The sequence below is a fragment of the Parus major genome, chromosome 1, assembly GCF_001522545.3.
Source record: "Parus major isolate Abel chromosome 1, Parus_major1.1, whole genome shotgun sequence".
Lineage (NCBI taxonomy): Eukaryota > Metazoa > Chordata > Aves > Passeriformes > Paridae > Parus > Parus major.
The window spans coordinates 68,836,457-68,861,996 of NC_031768.1; the positions used below are offsets into that span (position 1 = coordinate 68,836,457).

Sequence of the window (25,540 nt, forward strand, 5' to 3'; positions counted from 1 at the left end):
CAGTAGAGCTGTTCGGAGTGTAAAGCTAAGTGCAGAACTGTGGTCCATCTCGTAGAGCTAGATGAAAACAGGTGTTTAGAACAGACAGAAAAAAGGTGGCCAAACCATAGGTTTATTCAAACTAGTATTAAATGTATTCCACATTTTGGAAACTGAGTCACAGCCAAGGTGTTTTGGGCTTTACATAGTGAGTGATTTAGTTCACTTTTACAATGATTTGACAGTAACCAAGGTAATAAATTATGAATTTCAGGCAACATTTTGGTTTCTGCTGGACTTGTTTTTGTATGCCGTGGTACAGCTGAGAAACATATGACAAGTATTCCTTCTTTTTCTTAACCAAACCTGGTTGGTTTTCAACATTTGTATTTATTCTGAAATCAATTCAGATTGACTCACTTCTAATGACCCCGCTCCCACGTCCACAATTTTAAAGAGGAACCAAAATGCATTAAAATAAATGTATTCCAAACTTAGCTTACTCTGGTAACCAGAGTTTACATAGTGCACAGGCAAGGAAATGTCAAAGCACTGAAATAAAAGACCAAAGAAGTCAGTCTGTAGAACTGATACACAACTACACCACAGCAGCTACAGAATAAAATAAATTAAAAAAAAAAAAGGCATAGCAGAGTGTTCCTATGGTTTAGACAAGTGGTTCCAGGCAGCTTGTCAATACACTGCCTGTACAATCTCTTGCGCTTTTTTTACGTGATGGAAAGGCATACACGAGTATTTAGGTCAAATAAATAATACATATCTCATAAATAGTACAAACCAGTGGGTGTGTCCTTGGAGGTTTCACTTTAGTGGATGAAATTTGTATCTTGAAAACGGCTGCAAGTGTGTTTTAACCGTTTGTATCAAGATGTGCTGGTTTGGGCTGGGATAAAGTTAATTTTCTTCACAGTAGCTGGTGTGGGGCTGTGTTTTGGATTTGTGCTGGAAACAGTAATAACATGGAGATGTTTTGGTTACTGCTGAGCAGGGCTTACACAGCATCAAGGCCTTTTCTGCCTCTCACCCCACCCCACCAGCAAGTGGAGCTGGGCAGGGACACAGCCAGGACAGCTGACCCCAGCTGACCAAAGGGATATTTCAGACTGTGTGGTGCCATGCTCAGCATACAAAGTAGGGGGAAAGCTGGAGGCCACTGCTCAGGGACTGGCTGGGCACTGGTCATTGTTTTTCATTTGCATCACTTGTCTTTCTAGGGTTTAAATAATCTCTTTTTTTTAATTACCTTATTTTTCCTTACAAGTTATAAATATTAGTATTATTATCTTATTTTCTTTAAATTATTAAACCATTCTTATCTCAGTCCACAAATTTTCTCACTTATATCCTTCCAATTATTTTCCCCACCATCATTCTGGCAAGGATGGGGAGTGAGGGACCAGCTGTGTGGTGCTTAGTTGCCAGCTGGGGTTAAACAACAACACAAGAGTACTGGTGATTTTTATAATGTTCCCCCCTTTTTTTTTTAATATTCAGAAGGATGCACTTAGCAAAGCAAAGCAAAAAAAAACCCAAAAAAAAACACCCAAAAAACCCAAAAGAAAACCAAACCAAATAAAACCAAAAGTAAAATAAAAATCAAGGAAATACATTCCAGGCATAAATGAAAATATACTAGGTCAGTTACCAATTGCTAGATCTCTTTTTCTTATAAATAGGGCTCTTACATACTCTTGCCTAGCTACTGAGTAGTCCAGAATTTTCCTCTTTCACTTGCCACAGATCTGAATTCTGAAATAAAGACTAAAATTAACACTTATAGAAGGATACACAAAAGCATGGCAAATTAGTAATCAAAATGCAGACAGAGAGGCAAAACCCTCCAGCAGTCTGAGACCAACAACTGGGCATTCCAGCTTCTATTGTAATAGGTATTTATTTTTTTCCTTACATCATACCACATATTTTCTTATTCATTACCAGCCAGCTACTGTCAGGGATGACCATGTGCTCTCTAACTCACTGCTTTGCTTAGTAATGCACTTGCTATATCTTCTTGTCTCACTTACTACACTTGTCATGTTTCCAAGCACCCATTTCAAGCAGCTAATTACAGTCATAATTGGGGCACTTTCAGACCAGCATACATGCCTCGTGTTTGCCAGATGGTGGATCCAGATCTCCCTGTCCTGTGTGTACTCAGCAAACAGATAAAACCACAGCCCAACATTTTGGAAACCTGTTTTAGATCAATGTTGCATCAGTATGCCACTGAGGACTGACTTGGCCTACATCAATAGAAGTTAGTTTTGCCTAACCTATTTCATACCAGATTTCCCCAAGAGCTGCTCTGATACTATAAGACTTTAGACAAAATATTACAAATATTCTAACCCCCAAAAGATGTAATTCACAGCAACTTGCCTATCAGAATTTTAAGAATGCTATGACAATTAAGGGCAATAACAACTTCAAGGTCCTGTCACTGTATTCACCAGTCAGGATCTAACACGTCTGCAGCTCAGAGTTTCACAGCTTTTGTATTCGCAGCTTGTCCTGCTTGGCACACAAGTAATAATGTGACAACAGGTTAATCTGAAGCTGACAACGAATAGCCATAGAATTAATCAAAAACATCTAAGAAAAATAAGAATTATTCAAGCTAGAATGGTTACAGTTCATGGTTTTGAGAGTTTCTGCCACAGGATGTTTACAGTTGCAAGGATGTAAGCACAGGTATATTTACTTTTTCCATACAATGGCCACCACACAGGACTTCAGAAACTTCTCATGTTAAAATTGGTCAGCATTGTACTCCTTCATCTGGCTACCTAGCTACCTTCTGTGCTGTTCTGTACGCTACAAACCATCCTTGTGCCACAGAGCTTTAAGAAGAAAGATGGAAAGAAGAAATGTACCAGTCACTTCATCCATAAATGAGTATTGTTGTAGCTTCTGGTCAGGCCATTTCTGCAGTGTTTATTGGCACATACGGCACTTCTGGAGCTGAAACCAGAAGGGTTATAGCAACCTTTGTGGCAAGATTGTTAAAAACAGAGCTAAACAAAGTGATAAAAAAAGCAAGGCTGGATTCTTCAGTGCTGGGAATCAGTTTGCTACAGTGTTAAGCTATGAGTATGGACTAATTTTACACAAAGGCACTGGAACAACATTACTTTAGATTCAGAAGTGGTGCTTTCCCCAGGGAAGGCTCCCAGGAGAACCACTTCCAATGGTTTTTCTCCCACCCCCCTTTCCTCTCAACCCTGTGAAGAAGTGCTGTATTTTCCCTGCCAGAGAGAGAAAAATGAGAGAAAAATCATTCTACCAGGCTTGAAATCCCCAAATGCTTTTAGTGGTTGTAATTTCCCCAGTGAGCAATTTTTAGCAGAATGATCAGATAAAATTACACTGCAAACCATCAGACTGAAGGATAGAATCTTGATCATAATCAGGCATCATTCTTGCAACCATTTCATCTCAGGAATTCCTTGTATATTCATCCCCTTTAAAGGCAAGGGGACAGAGGTCTCTGAATAGATGCTGTATTCAGGAGTTCCTCCCAGATTTTACTGCAATAGAAACAGTGGCTGTATTTACTGAGCCTGCATTTGTTGTTCCATCCAAGGCAGCCCAGTGTTCCCAGTGTACAGCAGCTGTACTTGTTTGCACCATTGCTACACCAGCCCTGGGTTCCCTACCAGGACTGTGAGATTATTAAATATCATCAGGCACTGAACCCAAATGTGTACAGGTGACATACAGCAGTTACAGATTTACAATCATGTAAATTAAATCATGATGAACCACCAGCTCTGCTCATCACACCTTCCCTCCTGGTCCTCAATCTGTCTTTCAAGTACCATTTTTTATTTCATACGACTGCTATGAAAAATGATGGCTCTTATAAATCTTCACAGGTTCAGATACTTAATCACACACCTCCTGCATCTATGACCAGGGTAGCAGCCCTATAGACCTGGATTTATAAGGCCACATTTCAATTAAATTCAAATTTCAATCAGCTCTATGGTCACATATTTTACCATTTCTCTTTCCTTCACACTCTCTAAATGTCAGATGTATAAAATATTTGACATTTAGGGAAATACCAGCATTATAACAAATATGACAATACACTAATTTCCAGACAATACATGCTAGTAAGTATGTAATTTTCAAGACTTCATTTCAACCATAGTATACATGTTTTAAAATCATCAATTTTAAAATTGAAATAAGAGCAATTGCTAGTATAAAAAAAAATAATTATCAGCATGATCAATGAACCAAAAATAAGACTGACTTATAATTAGCATGCCAGCATATAAATGCCTCAGCAAGAACTGATACTGGTTACAAATAATTGATCTGTGAATAGATATGTTCTCTATGAAATTCCGAAATCTGTAACTCAAAATCATTCTCATTACAGAAACTGGTCATCTTAGCTGAAAGTACTTCTATGTATGAATGAGCCAAGAAAATCAATCATTTTTATGGACACAGAAAGAGGTTGTTCTGGGTCACTGTCCAGATACTAAAATATTAGAAGCCTGTGATCTAGTTTATAATTCATGACGGGCTATAGTTAGCCCTATAGATATTAAAAAACCCCTTTCTTCTCCTGAAACAGAAATTGCTCTAGAGACCTCTGCAGCTTTCAGAGTTTAAACACCAAGTCCAATGATTTTGTTGATATATGTCTGTAAATTACAAAATTTTTTAAGAAATTATTTATTAGTATTTGAGATGGGCATCCCAAAAGAAAATAAACCTAGCTTTTAGAATTTCAGTATTGCTGTATTGTCCAAAAAGTACAATAGTAACTTTATTCTATCACTATTTGCTTAACAGAAGAGTGAGAGTGAATGTAAGATGCGTCAACAGAAAACACAGGTTCTAATTTTTACCACACCTTTGCCTTCGAAAGGGAATTCTGAAAGCAATAAAAAAAAAAAACCCATGTGTTGATGTTTCATTATCTGTCACTAGGATCATGGTCTGCTATCTAATGTCCTGCACCGCCAGTTATAGTAATAATGGGGTTTTTGTTTTAATTTGGCCTGTATTAGCCAAATGGGAAGATGCCTAGACAGGTCGATAGCAAAAGCAGTCAGAGAAGCAGGAGGATTCTGAAGAGGCTATTTCTTTATATACCGCATAAATTAATTGAAAAATACAGAAAATGCTCATTAAATACCTCTGTTTTATACAAAATAAGAACACTTTTAGAAATATGATACACAGAATGTAAAATGTAACAAGTATACCCAGCTACATACATGGCACAGATAACACACAGCACAAAGATCAAATAAAATTTGATCTTTAAAATCAGAAATCATTGAGATTCTCAATGTTTAGGACCATAGTGTATCTTTGAATCAACAAGTCTGACCTCTGTAAGACCTCATCTAATAATTCTCACATTGGAATTAATCAGTGGACAGCTTGAACAGTTATTTGAAGGGAGATAATGAGGTGGTGACAAAGATGTTTTACAGGACACACATGCTAAGTGTCAAGGAAAGTGATCAATAGGTAGCAGAGGAAGGGTCCCAGAAGCTCATTACAGGCAGTGAACACATCTCAAAACTAAATTTAACATTTCCTGAACAGGGCACTGGAAGAGAAAATGAGCTTCTCATATTTGAAGTTTGAGAGGCCACCATCAGTGTGGAAGGCTGTTAAGAGAGGATTAAATTGTTAAAAACACTGCTCTAGGTAGGTGACCTCAGTCAGCAGCATTTTGGATGGATATCAGCTGGAGAGGGCTCAATTTGTTGAGCTTGGATAGAATCATGTTTCAGTGATGAGGGACTGGGCAAGGCTTTATCACCATGCAGGGAGTGGATAAAGGCAGTATCATAATCTAAAGGACATAGCTTGAGTCTGAATGCAAAGAGACAAGGCTGGGTTAGAGAAAAACCAATGAAAAATAAGTAGAGTGGTAACCACTGACCAAGGCAGGAAATAACTGGAAAAGTCAGGTAAAGAGGTGAGACTCATCATGCCAATCTACAGAAGCTTCATAACATGACTAAATGTGTTCCCTTTTAATAAAGTGGGGTGAATAGCTTCTGCTCCAGAATGCTTTCTTTCGCTCATGCATTCCCTAAGGAATACACACACACACACACACACACACGTATATTTCTTTCTTCTGAAGATGACTGGATGAAAAGAGCAATTTTCTACTTGTCTTTGTTGTGATGTCTTGATAGAAAACTTAAAAGCAGTTCAGCTACTGCTGCTCTATAGACATGGTCATATGTGGTTAATACATAAAATTTAAGAGGTCTGGCTAAGAAGTTTATGGTAACTAAAAGAATATTCTTTTTAAGTAAAAACTAACAGTGATGGTTTCCAGCTCCCCACTTTTCCACATCATTAACTATGATCATAGATAATTAAACTTCCGTCTGACCTGTCCTAAGTTGCACTTGTGTTATTACACACTTGGAATCCCCAGATCTCTGACGCTAGTATTTATAAATAAGCAATTCAGAAAGGTGCTGTCATTCAGAGTGGAACTGCAAGCTTTTTCTTTTGATGGATTTTTCCCAGGAAAAAAAAAACAACAAACTTTCAATTGATTATATGGATTGAAGTGAAGCATCACTTCCATGGATGTGATAATTCTGTGAAAGACATGTTGGATCCCCAAAATATTTCTGACACTTTCTGCTTTGGAACAGAAGAGGAAGTCAAACTCTTCCATTCACTGGATTTTGTCACCAACCAAGCTCACAGCTAAATCCCTCTCACTGAACATCCCATGTAATACTAAGCAATAATCAGACAGTAAAACTAATGTTTCTGCAAGAGGAGTGCATGTTGCTGGACAACTCCTCCATCCAACCTCCTAACACAGCTAACAGTTCCCATCTCATGCACTGTAACACATCTGACTTCAATAATCTTTTTAATGACATTTATGATCTTGATAACATATCTTTAAGCATTATTACCACAATTTCCACCAAGGTGCAAGCATGAGCATTTAAATCATCATTTATATGTCTCAACAATATGGTCACTTACCCTTCAGAGAATTATCTGTTGTAACTGGACATACTTTTCAGAATACTCCCAGAAATATTCTCCATGCTTCTAAGAGCCATGATGCCCATTATCGCCTTATAAAATACACAGAATAATCAACGTGTCTCAAATAATTTTCCACTTTAGGATACTACTTTACTGGCCAACAGAGCAACCAAATACAGTTGCAAGTCAGCCTTTCTACTTAAGCATGTCAATACAGGGGTTTGTCCTTTTCCCAGGACAACATACACATTTTAATATCTTTAATATGCTTGTCTCATTTTCTCTTCTCTGATGTCCTCTGCGGCCTTTTGCAGAACTCCAAGCACATTGTGGAGCTCTAAAGAAGCTCAGTGCTTCTCACTCATTCATCTCATTCTTTATGCCCAACTAGTAAAAGAAGACTGTAATGAAAACAATTTTTGCCAATGTAATAAAAAACTAGCAAAAATCTGCTTATAAATGTGCACCTTCTTCAGTTCCAGAATAGCCCACCCATGATAAATCACCACCATCCCCCTCAAAAAAAGAAAATTAATAAAAAAATAAAGTTATTTAAAGTACCTATGAAAATAATTAAAACAAAAACAGTTTCTGTTGTGTTGTGTTAAAGAAAGCAGGAAAGAAACATTAGCTACCAAGAAAAACATGACACATATTTGCAGGGAAATATGCCCCCAAGACAGACAATTTTGAAGACCATGAATACTCAGTCATGGGCAAGGATCCCATCAGGCTAGGACAACTCCTCAGAGCAGCCCAGACTACTGAGAACCCAGGGGAAAATCGTTTGTTTTCAAACATCTCATACCATCAGAGTACCAAGTTCTTCCACCTGAGAGAACATGCTGTGAGTTATAAGAATCTTCTCCTTGCTATAATGTCCTGCAAAAAGGAAAAAATGAAATTACTACTAATTTTGGGTAAGGTTTTTATTCTGGCACGTGGCTGTATTGAATTTGTTTTTGATAAAAGTATCTTCCACAGAGGTGTTGAGAGAAAATGGAACCATTACTTGCCCTGGATGTGCTGATCCAGAGCATAATTATCTTGGAATTAAAATCTTGAGCTTAATTTTGAATCTGAACTTCTCCTACTTCAGTTTCCAGACATTACACCATTTTCTGACAGATTCAAGACCCATTCAAAATCATGGTGAAAGTATGCTGTAATCCATGCATTTCTTGATCTTCTCTTAGACTAACTGAACAGAGAAATTTCCTCAGCTCTTCAGAATAATTGTTGTGACTCTTTCCTGCATTCGCTCTCATTTCTCAGTACTTTTTAAAACACACTGGCCTGGACTGTATAAAGCTTTCAAATATTGATCTCCTCAGTTCCCTGTCCAGAAGTAATAAGTATTTCCCTGTTTCTGTTCATGATTCTCTTTTTATCACAGCAGCCGTCTCTTACAGTTCTGCATAGGGAACTCACATTCAGCCAGCTACTTCCCATGCACAATGCTATCCTGTACTTGGTACCCTGTAATGTAATTTTATCTTAGAAATACAGTTATGTTTATATCTGTTATATATTAAAAATAGATATTAATATAGATAGATATAGATATATCTATTTTTTAATAGATATTAGAAAATAAATTGCCTGAACAAGCTGTGTGACATAAGCTCCCCCCCACCCCCCAAATGCTCTGCTGTCTTCTTTGTTTAGCACAATGTCCACCTGTCTTTATAACACATCCATTCTTTGCCTGTTCTGTGGGTTATGGAATAACTGCAAGTCTGGCACAGGCTCTGTCAGAAGCTGGTGTTTTAAGAGGTTGTAAGAAAATAGGTATTAATCCCCTTCACAAGAATTTTAATGAAAATTGGCACTTCTGTTATAATGGCATATGATAAGACAAGCACCTTTCAAAAATCTATTGCATCTGTGGAGGAACAAAATATGTCTTGCCATTGTAATAATATCTATGTGACAAGACTTATTTTCTATTAAATTGATATAAATTGGCAAGTATTCTTTTATACTTCATTCTCCTTCTTTCCTTTGGAAATGGACAAAGACTGATTTAGAATAAACCCAAAATATTCTCTATATAACCCCTACTTTAGTTATGCTCCTAATTGTTTCCAGCTTGCCTAACAATTCAGAAAAAAATAAGTGAAGACTTCAACACTTGATTCACCAATGGGAAGGAAAAAAAGAGAAAGTTAAAATAAAAAACAAAGGTTAAATGGGCTGTGCAGTGCCCAGCCCATTTAACCAGGGTATGTGGTTCAAAGATTCTGAAAGATCAGTAATAACTGCACAGTTCTGTACATGGGAGGAATTTGTCTCATTACATGGTCTGAGTGTCTAAATGAAATTCATGTAACACTGAAGATTAAATCAATGTGAAGATGAAATATCCTGAAAGGAAATTCTAACAAAAGCCATTTCTACAATGCACAAGGGCTGCTGTCGTATATTTAGGGTTTTTACACTTCTTCTGTACAGCAAACCATCGTTATCTACAAGAGTTGTTAATAGAATATGACCTTTTTTTCCTTAATTTTATTTAAATTACTATAAGACTACATATGGGGGAAAAATAAAATCCAAAGGAAAAATAATTCCAGGTAATGAGGACTCACACTTGACTAGGCACTCCTTCAGGGTGGCTTTGATTATATGGATGAAAGACTAGGAGTCAAAACACAAAGATAAGAATAGAGAGAGGGTGCTTAGGATGGAATAAAAGAGGCATGGGACCCTGCTGGATTTCCTGAAGGGAAGCTTGCTAGATGGTAGGGACCCAGATGGAAAATATGTCAATGTGTTATTTCAGGACAATTTTTCTATTTAAATGGGACTGTTTAGTTTCTGTGGATAGCTCTATAATTTACTGGCTGGTAACTCAGGATGCATCCCAAAGCCTGATGCTCCACCTGTTCAGACCAGGAAGGCAATGGAGCAGATGACATTTTCCATCCCTCAACTGTATGAAGAGGCTCCCCATCGATGGCACATGGGGTCCTGGAAGCAGACTTGCCCCTTAGGACATGGCTGGGGCATGACCCTGCAGAGGAGATTGCCATGTATGCCCAGTCACAGATACCTGAAGGAAAGAAGGGCATGTCTCTGAACCTCCAGGACACAGCAGGTCACAGACTTCCTGAAGAGTGAGAAACTTCCAGACTATGACCAAGACAGATAACAGCACTAGACTCCACAGGTATATTACTCCTCACAAGCATATCTATTCCTCAAGATATGCCATTATTATGCAAAGTCATGTTGTGTTACCTGAGCTGGGCCAGAGTATCTTTGTACGTCACCATGGCACTCACAGCGTCAGACACAGATCCTAAGATCCTGGGTCCAAAGCCAGCACAGCCCGACCTCTGCTTCCTGTTCCAGCACTAGGCTGTTCTGTGCTAGCTTGAGGGTCAGCAAACATCTCTATCTGCAGGCTCATGAGAGACAGAAATAAATAGCAAGGTAGTGGTACAAAAGTTCTTTAAAAGCTATGACCTATCACTAATTTTTTGCATCTGGTAATCTTCATATTGCCAGAGATTTTAATAAACAGAGATTTTCCTCTAAATGGCAAGTGTTCTGTTTCACTGGGTGAAATCCATGCCAATGCCATTTGCCCTAATGACGACAGTCCACCATCTCAGGAAAAAGTGACAAACTGGCAATATAGGAGACAAACATTAGCTTGCTTATAATGTCTTATAATAGGAAGGGAAATAATTCACAAATTAAATAAGTGAATAAACACAGCTCTCCAAAGTCCTAAATTAAAATACTCAATTGAAACACTTGCCATTGCCATTTGTGAAACAAATGTTAAAACATTTGAAGAAAAGCTTTTGCATTTTTATTGCAACTGTTCTAAATGGAAGAGTGACAGATGATGAAACACACCAAACATATTCCGATATGGATCACAGGAAAGTATTTGTCACACTGTCACGTAAGAAAGCACTGGATAAAACTGGAAGACAATGATCAGCAGCAAGGTGATATCCATTTTTAATCCTTATTATAAAGCAGGAGGGGCACCAGAAATATGAATGAATCATCTTGAGTCATCCAGCAAAGTTTCACAAGGCTTAGCACAGTGACTGAGGTTGATCTGAATGAAGGATGAAACCACGCAGACATGCTGAGTCCATAACTCAACAAGGGAGAAGGAAATCTTCCCTCCAGATTCCAATCATTCCCCAGGGCCTGATTTTCCAGAGGGGTAGAGGTGTAAATGAGGACAAAGCATGTTTTCCTAAAATTTTCCAGGCTCCTCTGTAGACCAACTCATCCCACTATTTTGACATGCCCTGGAGGACCCACTTCTGTCCACTGACTGTACAGAGGACCTTGGGAAACTATGTTCTGTGCAGAAACCATCTATATTTGGCATTTAAAGCTGTTTGCTGTGGCTCCTCTGACCCAGTGGCCCATATCTGAGTTTAGTTCCAACTCACTCTAAGCCCCACTGGAGGTAACTCGAAAGCTGTTCCCACTCACTCCAGTAGCCTGCACTACTCAGTATCTAACAGCTTTGTAAATATGCCCATGTGTCCCTAATGTCACCATCCAAAGATGGCAGGCATCCCCATCCCCATACCCCAGCAGGCTCCCTGCACAGGCAGAAGCTACCTGCTCTAGACCTGACACTGGGCATCACTCTTTTAAATTTTTTATATCATATTTTCATTTTCATGTGGTTGTAGACCATGGACGCACAGAATGGTTGAGGGTCCAGGATGTCTCTGGAATGGTGTGGTCCAGCCCCATTTCTCAAAGCAGGGTCAGTTACAAGAGGTCATTCCTATTGGAAAGGAGGTCGTAGCCAGGTGGGGGTCAGCCTCTTCTCCCAGGTGACAAGTGACAGGATGACAGAACATAGCCTTAATCTGTGCCAGGGAAGGTTGGACATCAGGAGGAATTTCTTCAGAGAAAGGGTGATTTAGCATTGGAATGGGCTGCCCAGGAAGGTGGTGGAGTCACCATCCCTGGAGGTGTTTAAGGAAAGACTGGTTGTGGCACTCAGTGCCACGGTCCAGCTGACATGGTGGTGTTTGGTCATGTGTTGAACTCAATGATCTCAAAGGTTATTTCCAACCTAATTGATTCTAGCATTCTATGACTCATTTTCATGTGGTTGTAGACCAGAGGATCACGGAAAGGTTAGGCTCCAGGGTGCCTTTGTGGTATGGTCTGGTCCAACCCCACTTCTCAAAGAATTGCCAATTAGAACAGGTCATTCAGGACCACAGAATGACAGAACTGTAGAATGGTTTGGGTCAGAAGGAACTTTTGAAGACCATCTAGTTTCAAATGCCCTGCCATGGGCAGGAACGTGCCACCCACTAGATCAGGTCACTCGGGACCCCACCCCGCCTGGCCTCGAACACTACCAGGGACGGCGATGTCATCAGCTTTCGAGTTACCTCCAGAGGCAGAGACACCACAACCTCTCTGGGCAAACCCGTGCCGCCAGCACTTGACCACCCCCACAAGACGAGGACAATTTTCATTTAAATAATTTCAGGAGGCTCTCGCTGCAAGGGCAAAGCCGGCCGGTCCCCGGGGATCAGCGGGAGTTCAGCGGGCCACCGGGGCCGCAGGGCCGGGCGCGGCGGTGCCTCGGGGGGCGGAGGAGCGGGGCGGGGGCGTCCGCCCCCTTTTCCCCCCTCACGGCCTCCCACGCGCGCACCTGCGCAGGCGCGCGGGCACGAGGCGCGCCCCCGCCCCCTCACGCCCTCACTCCCTCGCTCGCACCCCGGCACACGCACACGCCCTGCGCGCGCGCGCGCGGGGGGCGCGCACCTGCGCTGCTCCCTCGGCCCCCCGCCCCGCGCGCGGCGCCGGCCCCGCTGGCGCCTGGAAGGGACCGCGGCGACCCCTCCGTGCCTCCTTCCTTCATCCATCCATCCTTCCTCCGAGCCGCCGGGGGACAGCCCAGGTGATCCGCCGCTGGGGGTGCGTGGGGGATATGTGTGTGTGTGTGTGTGTGTGTGTGTGTGCGCGGTGTCCGCGTCGAGTTTGTAAGTTCTCGGAGGACATCGCCCTACTCTCCCCCCAGCCCGGGCGGGGTTTCCTCACTGGGGGTCGGTGAAAGATACTCCGCCTCCCCTCCTCCTTCCCCATCCTGTCCGCTCCCTCCGTGACCAATATGATCAATCCCGCGTTGGAATCGCGGCTGCAGGATAGCGGGGTTTACGCCGCCCCGCAGCCGGCCCCCACCCCAAATTGCGGCGCTTAGAGGGGCTTTAGGTGCTCTATGGGTTGCGTCCCGTGCCCGTGCCTGCCTCCCCGTGCAGGTTACCCTAAGGAACACTCAGCCTCCGTGCATCGGTCCCTTGGAGGATAATCTCGGGCAGTTTTAAATATCCTCCCCCCTCCCCCGTTTTTGTTTTTATTTTCTATTGTCACATTTATGTAACAAGTGCCTGCCTGCACATCAGGCTGGTGTTGCTGTCTAGGGCGTTGCATGCTCCGGGGGGGGGGGTGATGTATGCAGTGCTGTGGCTGAACATTAAAAATAATGTCTTTCTGTTGAAGAAGACAGGGGTTAAAATGAATGAAGATCTGAAGGTTAATTTGAGCTGGCTGCCTCAGGATCATGTAGAAGCCAGCTCTACAGAGAATGCCTCAGCTGCAGGCTCCTCCCTGGTTCCTGCCGTAGACCCTGAGCCAGAGCTTTTGGTAAACCCCTGGGACATTGTCTTGTGTACTTCAGGGACCCTTATCTCCTGCGAAAATGCCATTGTGGTCCTGATCATTTTCCATAATCCCAGTCTTCGCGCCCCCATGTTCCTCCTGATAGGCAGCCTGGCGCTGGCAGATCTCTTAGCAGGCATTGGATTGATCATCAATTTTGTTTTTGCCTACCTTCTGCAGTCAGAAGCTACGAAACTGGTTACGATTGGACTGATTGTGGCCTCTTTCTCAGCATCTGTTGGCAGCTTGCTGGCTATCACTGTTGATCGGTACCTCTCCCTGTATTATGCTCTGACTTACAATTCAGAGAGGACTGTGACTTTTACCTATGTCATGCTTATATTGCTCTGGGGAGCATCTATCTGTATTGGACTGCTGCCTGTAATGGGCTGGAACTGCCTCAGAGATGAATCCACCTGCAGTGTTATCAGACCACTCACTAAAAATAATGCAGCTGTCCTTTCGGTCTCTTTCTTGCTTATGTTTGCCCTCATGCTGCAGCTCTACATTCAGATCTGTAAAATCGTGATGCGCCATGCCCATCAGATTGCCTTGCAACACCATTTCCTGGCCACTTCCCACTATGTGACCACCCGAAAAGGAGTGTCTACTTTGGCCATTATTTTGGGGACTTTTGCTGCTTGCTGGATGCCTTTTACGCTCTATTCTTTAATAGCAGATTACACCTATCCTTCTATATACACCTATGCCACCCTCCTGCCAGCTACCTACAATTCCATCATCAATCCTGTAATATATGCTTTTAGAAACCAGGAGATACAGAAAGCACTTTGGCTCGTCTGTTGTGGCTGTATTCCTTCTAACCTGTCTCAGAGGGCAAGATCACCCAGTGATGTCTGATTGGCAGCCACGAGGACGCTCCTTAACATGTTACTTTCCAGACATTCTGTCTTTGGTTTAGATGCATTCATTAAATGATGTGTGATGGGTTCACATAAAAACCACAGGATGGACCGACCTTTTGGTAAAAAGAAAACCCCAGCGACCGAAATCAATCAAGTGGTTTAAGGAAGATTTCCAAAATCAAAATAATCAGTGTTCTTAACAGATTTATAACGTTGCTCAGGGTCTTTTTGTCGTGTTACCCAGACTTTGCCAAGTTTGCCATGATTTTCCATTAAGTTTTCTAATTAAAATTAGATCAAAACAGCATACTTCTTTAAAATTGTTTATGTGATTTGGTTTAGTCACACTGCATGTTACAATCTGTTCTTAGGATATTTTTTTCCTCTTTTATTTTTTTAAACAGAAATAAAAAAATCCAACCAAGTCCTGTTACCCCATCTGTATATCATCAGAATAGTCTTCAAAATAATGGCCAATTGTACTGATTTATATGGAATTTATTGTAATAATCTCAGTGCAACAAATTTGCTCTAAGTGAGAAAGTAGTTGTGCAGCTTTCTATTTTACGTCTCAGCATGAATTAGGTTGACAATTTTTCAATTTTTTTTACCTGTTCTCTCATGTGTTCTGGCTGGATGTTAAAGCAAGAGATATGCGTTGCTTTCCTTTTCAAAAATCAGACATACGTTTGCACTTGCCCATGGGACATTGGAACTATGCTGTTGATTTTAAAACTGATGGGGCTATCTTTGAAATTGATGAAACAATGTGGACTCTTTCGGCTATGCATTTGTAATAGACTGAAAACTAGGTTTCTCAGACAAGTTTATCTTTCCAGAAGAGTGTAAGAAATATTTCATAAAACAACCTACAGATTGCTTGCAGCACATATTTAGCGCTATATGAAATGGTTCCCCTATGTTGTTACCAAGTCAATACTATTTGTTTTCACTGTTCTCCTATGTAATTTTAAATACCAACATTTATAAATTCTCAAAGCATATCTACTTCATTATTATATGCAGCCAGAACTGCAAGATGAAACAGTGTTTTCTCCTTTTCTGGCAGTTTCATTCTTTGCGCTGTACACATGTCAGTTCACTTCATTACAGGACTTCATTATAGTTCTGGTCTAGAAAGCAGAGCTTCCTCTCATGAATGGTTAAATTTCAAACTGCTTCTAACCTTCCACTGAAGCCACATTAAAATGCACTAGAAATAGAGCGTTGTTCTCTGATTTGAAGACTACCTGATTGTCAGAGTGAAAATCTTCCTGGCACTTGTTTTTGTGAAACTTACGGTGTACCCTCATGTCAGCACATGGGAGTTTAGAGTACCGCTGCCATTAGTGTTGATGGGAGCTCAGAGTGTTCATGCCCTGGTATCAGCAGGAGGTTATGCTCCCTTGAATGTCAAAGTCAGCACATTGTATTGTTGCTTCAGAACCTTCCATTAAAAAAAAATAAATAAATCCAAAACTCAAGTGTAAAAATAGCAATATTTACAGTTCAATGAAAATATATACCTGTGTAGTAGAGATAGTAGAGACAACTGCGCTGCTGGTCTGGATTTTTCCAAATGGAATCTGTCCTTTTCATGTGGACGTTTGGATGACTGTAGCTTTTTGTGGCAAAGTTTCTGTGATGTTAAGAATCATATGCTATACAGAAAGCTGAATCTCAAATGTGAGTTGTCTGTAAACAAGGCTCTGTAGAGATTTTTATGAGCAATAATTAATTTTAGTTGCAATGCTGGGTTTAAATTCCATTGTTTATTTGGTTCAACCTTCATGATATTTGGTTCTTACTTGGTAATCTGATTAGTTTAATAATAATTGCATGGCATGACCCAGTAGAGCTGTGAATTTGAAGCTCCCCTGGCTTCCCTGTGATTTACAGATGCTCAGCAAGTTAGACTATGACCTCTGCTCAGTGTAGGGTATTGGTGTTCTTTATCTACTTATGAATGATACTGAAACTCTAATCATTGAATTTTCTTAAAATTTTTTGTATAAGAAATACTCACTTCATAAAAATACATGCTACACATGTGCAGTTTGGCAAGTATGGAAACTATTGGGAAATAATGGCAGTAAAAGTCATGAGGTGAATGATGTAGAGAGGCTGAATAATGTAGGATGGCACTTTTAAAAGAAAAAAGAAGTTAAAGTCACACAAACTTTGTTCCCCCTGCTTATTCCACTATTTGTTCTTCTGTATCAAATTGCTAAAAGTATGATGAAGATGAGCAGCTACAACTGTGACCAAAATTCAGACCTGAGGACGGACAGCTGTTGTTTTCCTTATACAGACATATTCTCATCCTCTTGGATAACCTCACAGGCATTAGTGTTTTTCTCTAGGCAACACCTGTGTGGTAGGGAAGCCAGAGAAAAACAGCACAGAGGGAGATAATGTCATCCCCTCTTCTCATGCTGTTTCACCTCATGTCCTTGTCATCTTCCTCACTCCACAGGCTGCTCAGTTCCATGGGGGCTCTCCAGTGTGCCGGGGGAGCTGACCTCTTCCTTGTGCCAGAGCAGAGAGATTTGTAATTGGAAGCTTCTCTCCTGAGGAGCAGAGCAAGTCAAATGGAAGAAAGAAGGATTAATTATAGCAATCCCACATAGCTGGCTCATAGAGATGTGATTTGCCCTTGTTTGAGTTGTGCATGGTTACCTTCCACCACAAACAGATGAGAAACATGATTCTGCCTCCAAAGATACTGCTGTGACCTCCAGTGAGGATTTTGCCTCTTCCAGAAACACGTTCCAAAATTGAGGCTGTGTAGCATAGTCCAGAAAATCCTACTGAAAGTCAATGACATAGGTTTGCCTACAGCTGTCAGGGCAAGCTTTACCAGCACTGGGATGGCTGCTCCGTAACACACCTCTGAACAAAATTTGGGAAATAGGGGCAGAGCTGTGGGTGCAAAGCTGCCTACCTTGCTCACTCAGAAGAATTGTTTGACTGCCAGCCACCCTTCAGACCCTGCAGAATTAAGAAACTCTCTGCTGTCCCCTCAGAATGGCAGTGGAGGTCCCTGTTCTGTATGGTGAGGTGCCAGTATCCACCCAAGGTCCTCCTGAAACTGGCAGAAATCCAGCCAATTTGCAGTTTCTGATATTTTATTGTCTCATCAAACAACAACAGTGCATAAGACATGGGGGGTTAGAGGCACCATTCTGTGTGCAGTGAAGTAGCTTTCATATCTCCATTGTAATGACAAAAGTTGGTTTTTTCTTTCCTAATATATAGTTTAGTGTAAAGAATTGAAGTTCATGTTTATTTATTAACACACTTGTCCCAAAGCCAGTAACAGGTTGTATCCTGATGCGAAAAATTTATTGTGGTCAGCTTTTTTCATACATTCATCATCAAAGCTTAGGAGAGGATTTTTTAATTGTCTTTTGTTTTACCTTCTATTTTTTCTTTTTTTAATCATTTCCCCCAATAGTAGTATTTCAGCAATAAAGCGAAACACGTGTTTAGCACAAGAGCAATAAAATCCTCCATGATGTGGATACTATAAACTGCTGAGTAAACTCAGAGCAATAGAGATGAAGCAATATATACTTTAGACAAAAAAAAAAAATAACTTGCATAAGGACTTTCTGTAAGTGTAAGTCTTCCTTTATTAAGCAGATCCTATTAGACCAATGTGAAACATTATTTCTGGTTGATTTGTTTTATAATCATTGAATTTCTGAATAGAATCACGCAGCAATAACATTTTACCTTAATTCTTGGATCCTGAATTTGTGCTATTTGCTGAAAAAACTACGTACTGCATTGGGGAGTTTTATTCTTTTCATTGTTTCATTTTAGTTGTACAGCATTCTGTTGATAAATTAGTAGCATTCAGGATTTCTAGTTATAACTTAATCCCAAGAATACCCAAATTTGTCTTGCTCATCAGGGTGACTACAATAAATGGTGCTAGCCCTTTCTGAAGACAGCTTGAGTATGATACCAGGGAAGAAAACCCCTACCAATACCCAAGCTCTTTGGAAGCAAGCTCAAAGGACTGATATTGCTTCTGCATCTTCCTGCCATGGACACTCCGTGGCATAAGCAGTTGTATCCATTCTTTAGTGTTCAGGGACCAGCCTTGAGGCATCTTGGGGTCACTAAAACTCCTCCATGGACAGCAGCAAACTTTGGCATAGACCAGCGCTCATGCTGTCTCCAAAGAGCTATTATTCTCTTGCCTCGTTTTCTTAGGGATTTTTTAACTTTCAAAAATAAAATACACGTGGTTTTATTTCCCAAAGGTGATAAGCAACCTGATGTGTGATTGGAAGTTGGGATAAAATAGCATTGCTACAAATCAAGCCCCTGAAGCATAACTACACACTCACTACTTAAAAAAAAAAAAAAAAAAAAAAAAAAAAAAAAAAGTGATTCTGTAACATTCAGAACAATGTTTTCAAAATGTTGGCCCTGACTTTTATGAACAGAAAGTATATAGGGCCTGTTTTTTCTATGTACAATAAATAAATAAATAAGGCTTGGACAGGGTAGCTGCTATTTAAAAACCCACCAGCTACCCTGTCACTTTATCTGAGATACTGAATGGTTCTAGACTGGCTTAGTGGTAGTCCAGAGATGTTCCATGGAGAAAAAAATGAGATCTCTCACTCTCTGCTTATAGAGAACTAAAAGGAAGGAACTATAAGGGAGTAGTATCATTTATATCTCATGAATAAACAATAGGTCAGGAAAGATAAAGTAGGTGTATGTATCTCCCTCATCTGTCAGTAGAAGAGTGGTGGTACTCCCAATAAACTTGAAAAGTCTCCTGTCTGGAAATACTTTTTTGGTACAAGAGGAAATTACCCCTTAAAACTGGGTGCTGCTATCTTCAGATCAAGAATATGCATTTCCTTTTAATGGATCAGAAATCTGAATGAACTGCAAGGATATCTACTTTCATATTAAGTGGATGATGAAAGATGAGAGATGCAAGTCTTTATAGCTTGGTGAATCAGCCAGATTCAATCACTTGTGGCTTGAGCTTGGCCAGGAAGGATGCTTAAATAAATGCACCCCCTGTGTAAGGAGGGTGTTTAGAGCTGCCCGTTTGGAACCTTACCCGAGGTACAGGGAGGGCCCCTGGGGCTGCCCCTGTTCCCGGGTGTGGTGCAGCAATCCCGTGTCCTTGGCTGCTCCTCTTGAGCAGAGAGGAGGAGATATGGTCAGAAGTGAGGTCCACCTTCCTTGGAAAGGTTGCCCCATATTTTATTCAGGTTATTACTTGTCTTGTTAGCAGTCTTGCATGGCCCCACTTGAAATCAGAAGTAAATAAATTCAGAGTAGGACCACCAGAAGATTATTTTACAGAAAGTCATTATGTATTTCTGTTCCTTTTGGGGAGTAGCTGAGCCTGCAACTTTGTAGTAAATGTTTCATTGAAAACAGTATGCCTTTGCACTAAAAAAGTCCATGCTGTGGTTTATTCAAAAATTGTTGTGATCTTGTAAGCCCCACAAGAAGAAAGAGTTGCACATTTCTGTTACACAAACTTCTTATAGAAGAGAAGGGTAAAACACAAACTTGTAGGTTAGACGAAACCATGTTGCAGTTAGTGTGTCACTGCTGTGATACAGACTAATTCAGTGCCCCATGGAAAGGATAGGGGGAGATTCTTCCAGTGGAGATTCTTTGCAAGTAATTGAGAGAGTAAAACTAATTTTATAACAATGGTCAGCTGCTGTCACAAACTCCTTAAATTGGCTTTTAAGGAAATTGTTCTCATCTCCCCAAACTTTTGTTTCGCACTTTACATATGCCAACACAATTTTTACATACTTGCTGACATGACAGATATTTAATTGGAAAAGATTGTTGGAAATAGTTCCAGAAATTTAAATTGGAAAAGACACTATATGTCTCCCACTCCCACATAGGGGGAAATGTGTTATGTCCCAGAACTAATGAACTAGTTATCTGATATCTCTAAGTAGCACAGAACTTCCTAAAAAGCATAGAGTTCTTATGGACATTCATTGCACATTTAGGGGCTTCCTTGAATTACAGGTGTAAAGTATTAGTATTTTAACTGATGGCCATAGGATTACAGGTTGGGTTATTTTTCTTTTTCTCCTTCACCTCCCCACAACCCCAGCCTCCAGCAGCAAGATATCTGGTATCCTTTTTTGTTTCAAGGCAAACATTGGTTTGCAGTTGGATTTAATGATCCTAAAGGGTTTTTTTCCAACCTAAATTATATGATTCTAAGTACCCGCCTCTCATAAGTACAGTGGAGCATTCCTAGGTAAAAGCTGATTTACAAAGTTTTTAATAGTTTGTTATAACCCTTTCAAACATATCAGCAGCCCCTTTTCATTGAACAACTTTAGTGAGTGCTGCCCATACACAGGAAACATCTGATTCACCTGTGGGGAGGGAAAGCAAGTGTCCTGCTACTGTTTTTTTTTACACTGGTAATATTCTTTTTCCTCTAACCACCAGATCCCAACCATATGATCTCCCACGATGCCTGAATAGAGGCCTAGTCCCAGTTTCTCAAGGGAAAAACAAGCCAATACCAACTGCACATGCTGCATCCTACAATAATTTACTTTAGAAAATGGAAGACCTTTTACTTTTAGGAAATAAATGCCATCAAAATCTATTTTTTTTCCTTTTAAATATAAACTCAAAAGGAAATACCTATGAAATAGGTATAATGACATACTAGTTATATTACATGCTGAATAGAGAAACAGTTTCTTAGAGTATTTTAGTATGCCATTAACTTGATTAAGTATGATGAACTATCATTTTTAAATAGCATAATTACATACTTAAATATAATATATATACATACATAATTATTACAATTATTTAATTTAGTTTTTATGACATGCCATATATCATGCTCTATACCTTCACCATGGATGTGGTTAAAGTGTAACATCTTTGCTGGGCAGTTTCTTATGATCAAAGAAAAATATTGCCCGACTTGTATGAGTCTTGCAAACACTGAAAGATTCAGCAGTAATTGATATTTCAACAAACAAAGACAGGCGAGAGGTTTTGGAAGGGAAGCAAATTCTCATGTCTTTAATTTGGACAAATCCCATTGCCAGCTTTGAGATTACAGGAATGTACTTGTCACAAGCATGAACCTATAAAGCAGTTATAACTTTTTCTCTACACTCTGTTCCCTTTTCTCTCTTGCCCTTTTTTTGTCTTCCATAGGTACTTTGGTAACAGGACTGCACAGATCATGATTCCATACAGTCGCAGGATACAGGTGGACATTTTGCACTGGCTGATGCTAATCTGGGGAATGTTAGAGTACCTAAAAAATTGTAGGCATTCATTTTTAAAGAGCACACAAAACACATAATATGCTTCAGGGGTCTTCTGGGAAAAAGGCCTAGGACCTCTAAGATCTAAGGCCAAGGTATAGAGCTCAAATGCATTTATTAATTACAGTCACTGTAGATTTTTCCTCCTACTTCAGTGTTCATTAAGATTAAACCCATCCAAATAAGAAGGAATTTGGCTTCCCCTGCTTTCAGGGGAGAGATCTATCTTATAGTATGCAAATAAAAGCAGCATGCTCTGGTCCTTCAAAAATTGAAATACCCACATCCAGAAAAGGACAAAAGGGTTGTGTTCCTATGGAGTGTGGTCAGTTGTGCCCCATCCATGAGTTTTTGTGTTGTTGCCCTCTGACAATGTAGTCCCTCGATATCTGATCAACACTCAGTCTGCCTTGTGGCACCTCTGCCCCAGAGGGCTCAGGAGAAAGGAGCACAAAGGTGAGGCTTTTCTGCTGTGTTGGTCACAGGTCATAGCACGATGGGTTTGGCAGGGAGCTCTTCTCTCAGCACAGAGCTTTCCGAAAAGGTGATAGAAAATAGGGAGCCTTCTTCAATCACGTTCCAGCCATACTGGAGCTCTTACCTTTTATATCTCCCTCTCAGTGTAAACAGAGACTTTCCCTAGTTGGGGAGGAGGAGGTAAGTGGTTGCTGGGAGTTAGCACGCTCCAGCACACAGCTTTTTACACGGCAGCTATCCCAGAGCCAAACAGCTGAAGGTGCAGTAATCTGCTGCTGAACTCAGGCTGGTCCCTCTAGGAAGAAAATGCACTTTTCCAGAATGCAGGAACAGTGTGTGTGATATGTGCCAAAAGTGTGGAATGAGTATTGCAGCTGAAGAGGCAGGTAAATTGCCTGGATTACCCATACAGCAAACTAGTCAGGCAGTCTCTAGGGTTACTTGCATGTGCTCAAATATATTTTTTGTTGAAGCTGATAGCAGTCCCATATATGTATGGAGGAAGAGAAGAATATAGACTTTCCTGTTGGGCTTCAACCAGAGCCAACCAAAGGAAATGGGCATTCTTGGTTTTGTCATTGTTTCTGGAGAGAGACACATTATACTCTGTCCATTCTGATGTCTATAGCTTCTTACTCTTTGGGGCTAAAGCCCTCCTTTGTTTGGTCTGAACTTTACCCTCACAGCCAAAATCTACAAAAGTTGGTTGTAAATGTGTTTACAGATGGAATTTCATAGGATAAGTGCTATAAGTATGCCTCTGAAATAAAGCTATAAACTCTGTCTTTAACTTTAGACCGTGAAATTTGGAATACTTGGGCTAGTAGAACCACTTGTAATTTTCTAGACCCCTACTTTTTTTGTTGCCAAATGCAATTGAAAAAAAAATCCTGTAGCTTACCATGTTCAGGTCATCAAATCCTCAGAGAGAACTTTTCCTAGGAAACATTGTACATTTCAGTTAGAGACCTGATACTGCAGTGTAGTTCCATGCTGAATTCTAAAAGCTTTCACAAAAGCATCTGCATGGAGGATAGTTCTCATGCTGTACATCTCACAGGAGCCAGGCGGATTGCATGGTGTGCTTTTCACATGAGAACCAGTTACTGGTTCCATACATAAAGGCTGTGGTTATTTCTTATACTAATTTAGGTTTTTGGTCTGTTTTTTTTGTTTGTTTGTTATTTGTTTCTTTTTTAATTCAACTGTGGTTGAAGTTTGAACCATAGCTTGCCAGCGTATGAAATGATTTTCAAAGGAAGTGAAACATCTTTGCCTCAGTTTCCCTTAGAGCTTTGAATTGCAACTACAGAGCTTCTTGTTGTATACAAGATAGTAATTTAATGCACTTTATTTAAAAAAGGCACAAATTATTTTCTTTATAAAATGTTACAATTGCACTATGCTGTAAGAATTGGTTACTAAATATGAACTGTACAGTTTTGTAGTCAACATTGTAAGTGCTTAGTCATAAATGATTGAAATAATTACATGTTTCAGTTAAATGTTAATTTTATATGTGGTGTATGTAGCCATAAATAAATTTTCCTTTTTAAAAAAAGAATGGCTCATTGTTTCATTTCATTGACTTCCCCATTCTGTTTCAAATAACAAAATTATTTCCTTTCTACAAATATAAGATTTAAGTGTGTTCCAGTGCAAAGAGATGACAGATGACACTGACTAAACCTGGGGAATTAAATTCAGATGTGCAAACTTAAGTTGAACTTCTGCAGATCCCCTACATCTCCTAGCACTGCAGAAGGAAATACCAGGCACTACAGACAAAAACTCTGAAAGAAGAGCTAGCAGGAGTTCTTGAATGTAGAGTTGCAAGTGAAAGCCAGAGTAACCTTCCATGTCTACCTTTCTTATTCAAGTTAATTTATCTATACTGCACTCTCTTCTGACACATTGCCTTTTATTATGATTGTATATACTCAGTTTTGGGGAACAAAATGTAGTATGGATTATAGGAGGTTCTGCATTTGGTTGTTCTAAATGGATCTAAATACTTAATATTTGTGTTAGCAGTCATTAACTGGGAGATGTAAAAGTTAATATGGAAGTAAGAAACTAGTGTTTCTGTGTTAACCTAGATTTTTTTTAGAAGTTTGGTCCTAATTCTTGAATTAAGTAACTGAAAAATCAGATGCATGATCACAGTTCTGTATTTCCAATTTGACTGTTTTAGACAGGCTAAAAGAAAACGGTGGACTGTCTCATTTTCCAAATTAAATTTTTTTACAAAATGTATATCTTAATTCCTCTGAATGGTTTTCTTGCACACCCATCTTATTCTCCAGGCATATAAATTAATGGAATGAGTTACATCTCTAACCTTAGGACTGACTGTAATGCACCATAGCCATTAAAATGGGGCAGTGACTGACAGATATCCAGGTAAATGATCAACAGTGAGGCTGCTTCCTTTATAATATGCATGTCAGATGGATCCTGGAGGAGATGTTCTTAGAGATTTTTACTTCTACCAGATAAAGCTATCCTCTCCACCTCTCACATCAGCTTTAGGCACCACCTGTTTTGTGCAGAGAAGAAGAAACTGGTATCATGGTGCAAGAGTAGACTCAGTTTGTTTCTCTGAGGTTAAACTAGGTAAACAACTGAGGCTGACTGCAGCCAAAAGGACTGCAGCACAGTGGGGACCAGGATGTCTTTGATAAAGGTGACAGAATTATGAATAGTGGGTATGCAACAGAACACTTATGTGGCCAGTAATAGATGGCCACTGTACTTACAAGGATAGAAGAGTTGAAAGCTGTCAGGACATGAAATAATTTCCATGCTACAGTAAGCAAAACAAAGTTTCGTTGTATGAAGCCCACAAGCAGAAATTAAAAATTGTAGTTTCAGTGTTCTTTAGGTCAAGTATGCTTGACTGCATCGTTCCAGGTGTGCATGTCTGTTCTTAGGTTCATTTAAGTGTCTGTAAGTCACATCAGAGATGAGCTGCTGAATTGGACAGACTTTTGGTCACAGTGCAGCTTATCTTACCCTCTTAGTAAATACTTATGAATTGCCTTAGGTATAACAGGATGTCAGAGAGTGTCTACTACCTCACCACTGTCCTGTACCATGAATCTTTGATGTCCATGCAAAGTGTGAGGCCTGTGCAGTTACTGGAGATTTTACTTTCATTACTTTCTCATATAGGAGAAATCATCAGTCTGGCATGTA

The 25,540-nt window shown here is 40.1% G+C and overlaps 1 protein-coding gene across 1 annotated transcript; it reads left to right on the forward strand.

Annotated features, from left to right (window-relative positions):
• The first annotated feature begins 13,009 nt into the window (after nucleotides 1–13,009).
• On the forward strand, nucleotides 13,010–18,791 carry GPR12 (G protein-coupled receptor 12). The gene has a single exon (XM_033515449.1). The coding sequence runs from the start codon at nucleotides 13,471–13,473 to the stop codon at nucleotides 14,539–14,541; it is 1,071 nt and encodes a 356-aa protein (XP_033371340.1). The 5' UTR covers nucleotides 13,010–13,470; the 3' UTR covers nucleotides 14,542–18,791.
• The last annotated feature ends 6,749 nt before the right edge of the window (nucleotides 18,792–25,540 follow it).

Excerpts from the sequence above, each read along its gene's own strand:
- GPR12 (XM_033515449.1), top strand. The coding sequence starts at position 13,471 with ATGTATGCAGTGCTGTGGCTGAACATTAAAAATAATGTCTTTCTGTTG.